This window comes from Galeopterus variegatus, unplaced genomic scaffold, assembly GCF_000696425.1.
Source record: "Galeopterus variegatus unplaced genomic scaffold, G_variegatus-3.0.2 Scaffold15966, whole genome shotgun sequence".
NCBI lineage: Eukaryota > Metazoa > Chordata > Mammalia > Dermoptera > Cynocephalidae > Galeopterus > Galeopterus variegatus.
In genome coordinates, this window is record NW_007742077.1 from 19,664 (window position 1) to 22,939 (window position 3,276).

Here is a 3,276-nt window from a genome sequence, read left to right on the forward strand (position 1 = left end):
TGAGTTTAGGGAGATTAAGAAACTTCCCCAAAGCTCACATGTGGCAGAGCCAAGGTCTACACTCAAGCCCTCCAGAGTCTGTGATTAAATCCCTGTGCCATTCAGAGAGTGTTCCCAGGAAGGCAAATGCAGACTCAGCAGGGAGGCCACTGCGGTTAAGAGGCCAGAAGGGAGCATCTGTATGGGGAGGGAAAAGGCTTGGGAGGGCTGTCAGGGCAGAGGAGGAGGGGTTGGATATATGGTTGGGAACCAGGGGAGTCTGCCTATGTGGTTTTTATTCATCTGCCCAAGGAGGGTCTCTCACTGTGTCTTTGCTGCAGGTGCAGTACAGAGTTCTGCCCTGGGTAACGTTGGCCACATGAAGCCTCAGCTCAGTGTCAGTGACCCGTGTGGCCAGGTAATCTGCTCCTGGAAGGGATATTTTCTCCTTATCTCCAGGATTCCGTAGAGTGGCCAGCATCTGTAATTGCCCCTGGAGATCCTGCTGGTACCAGCTCATCCAAGGGTACTGGGAATTCCTCAGGATGCAGCGCAGGGTCTTAGCCCGTCCACGTGGTACCAGAACCCACTGGGGCCTTTGCTCCACCAGGCTTGCCGTGATGTCTGAAATACACAGGCAGGCAGGGCTGGTCACACCCAGGAATAACTAATTGAGCTGAGTCCTGAAGAGGGGACAGAGGGATACTTCCTCAGCGTGAGGGGCTGTGCCTGGGAGGTCTGTGGCAAGGCTGGGTTTAGGAGCAATTTCTGAGCCTATGGCACTCCAGGGACAGGGTCCCTCCTTCTCTCCCTCATCCCACCAAGCGGCCTGCTCAGCTTGCCTTCTGACCTGTACTCACTGCGACCATGAGCACCCAGCCGAACAGAATGGGAAATAGCCCCATCCCCTGGCCCCTCAGAGGCTGTCTCCAGCAGGGCTGGCCAGGCGGGAGAGCAGGACACCAGCCTACAAGGCAGCAATCAGTGACTGACAATCTATGGGCCTGAAGCTCCAAAGGGCGTGGCTTTACCAGGAAACAGAATATCTGGTCTCATCTTTTTCCTGAAGTTCGAACCTCAAACTGAAGAGCACTTTCCTGCTTCCTGAGCACCAATGTGTCCTCAAACGCGTGTCCCACACCCCGCATTCACTGAGTACCTTAGAGACAAAACTTGGCCCTGCACCCTCTTGACTGCGTCCAGACATTCCTAGATCAGAGTTCTGAATCTGTGCCTCACATCTTTGCGAGGGATTAAAGCATCTCAGTGCAACCATACAAGGCCCACAGAATTGAACAAAGACATCTCTCATCCACACACTTGGCAGGTACACAGAGGGGCCACAGGGCAACACTGGGCAGTAGGACAACTGACACTCATCTCCAATTACCCGTGATTGACTGTGTGAGGGCAAACGCAAATAAAAGTAAGAGGAGGCTAATTCTCCTTGTGGAGAATAAGAGAAGAGACTCCCCTACCACATTCATTTTCTAACAGCATTTACTTTAGATAATTTGCAATCCTAAATTCTTTCTTTATCTCTTTAAAATGTATGTAAATCTTTTCTAAAGCTAAATAAGCCTCTCGCTAGCCTTATGATCCTGCAATGTCTTCCTCAAGGACCTTCCAACCATTTCTTTGAAATGTTGTCATCAAGAAAGACAGTGCTCCTACCTCCCAATTTCTAAGGGAGAGTAGAAGCCAACCTAGAACCCTAACTCAGCTTGGGTAAGAGCCTAATTTAGGGGTCTAACTTAACTTAAAGTGGATGCCTTGCACCAAGTTGCAAAACTACCTCCTATTATGAAGATAAGGGAGGTTTATTTTTTCTTTGGGTAAAGTTAATTAGCAAACACAAATGACTACCCCAATTCCCAGGTGAATCCAGGATGAACTCTGTGACAAATGGTGCTGTCAAGTCCCCTAACTTGAAGACTAGCTATTGTTTATCTTCAGAACTGGTAAGTAACAGGTTGTGTCTGCTTGGCTGTGTAACAGTGAGATTTCTTCCTGTCTTTGCAATCTCTTAGTGGATTGACTTTGATATGCATCACATTCTGGTTTAATGTTTATTCAATAATAAAACTATTTTTTTCTTCTACCTGTATAGGGAGGTTTTCTGGGTTGAGAGACTTTTTCTCCTTTATTTTTAATAATATTCACTTTTTATTAAATATATTTATTTATATTTAGTTTATATTAATTTACATATGATTACATATTATTTAATTATTTTAATTATGCATTTAATTATTTTTTCCCAGCAACTCATAGTGCTGCCCCTACCCAATAGTGTGACCTTGGGTCTCAGTTCCTTCATCTGTAAGATGGAAATAACAACAAGAACTATTTTATAGACATAAATGGATCCTACAAAAGTTCTTAGAATAGAGCTTGGCACAGACTAAGCACTCAAAAAAGCTGACTTTTATTATTGCAGTGATAAATTTTAAATTCAATTAAAATATGGATTAGCAGTAACTTTTGTCTTTAATCACCTGTTACTTAGTAATTAACTGAGATTAAAAGCACAAGTTTTCATAACTTTTTAACATTAGCAAGAGGCCTTGCTTTTCAGAACTTTGGAAAGCAATAATCTGGGAAATTAGATTTAAAAGGCCCTGTGTCTACTATCTCTCCAACCTCAGCATTTTACAGAAAACAATATGGAGACGCAGAGGGGTATTGCAACTGAACTTTACTATTTCAAGACCGAGGACTGAACTGTGTTCAAACCAGTGCTCCGAGTGGGGTGTCTGCCGCATCGCAGACTCTTGAAAAATGAAGAAGGGAACTGGAGCAGGGCCAGACCCAGACCCATCTCTCTGAAGAGTCCCCACGTCAGGGAGCAGCAACAGCCTGGCCTCCTAGCGATGGAAGCCAGATGAGGGGCCAGGAGCAGCAATTCCTTGAGGCTGCAGTCGCTTGCTCTTCCTTGAGCACCCTGCCTCCTCCCTGAGGACAGATGGCAGGATAAGGGATCCTGGGCCCATCTCCAGTTACAGAGCTGGCTGTCCTGGCTCTCTACTACTCCCCTCCCTCAGCCTTAATCCTGAAATGAGATTGGGATCAGAGTGTCTCCACACCCCTTTTATCTCCCTCCCTGGCATTCCTGTTCCCCAAGGTCAGTGCCTCCCCAGGCTCTGCCTTCCCTTCTTGTCTTGGGCAGCTCACCATCTTGGCCAAGGTAAACCTCTTGTTTCCAGACAGTGCCTAACTCCCTACCTTCTCTGCCAGGCCCAGAGTTGGGGGGCATGGCTGCTCCCTTGGGACAGTTGTTTTCTCTCCCCCCCCCCC

General features: G+C 46.8%; 1 gene segment (V, D, J or C); it reads right to left on the reverse strand.

Moving 5' to 3' along the window:
- Positions 1-304: 304 nt before the first annotated feature.
- LOC103582374 lies at positions 305-884 on the reverse strand (the record flags this gene model as incomplete). The annotated part of the segment is given in 2 exon segments: positions 305-603; positions 830-884. Coding segments are annotated over 2 exon segments (354 nt in total), but the record flags the coding sequence as incomplete, so codon positions are not given.
- Between the last annotated feature and the right edge of the window lie 2,392 nt (positions 885-3,276).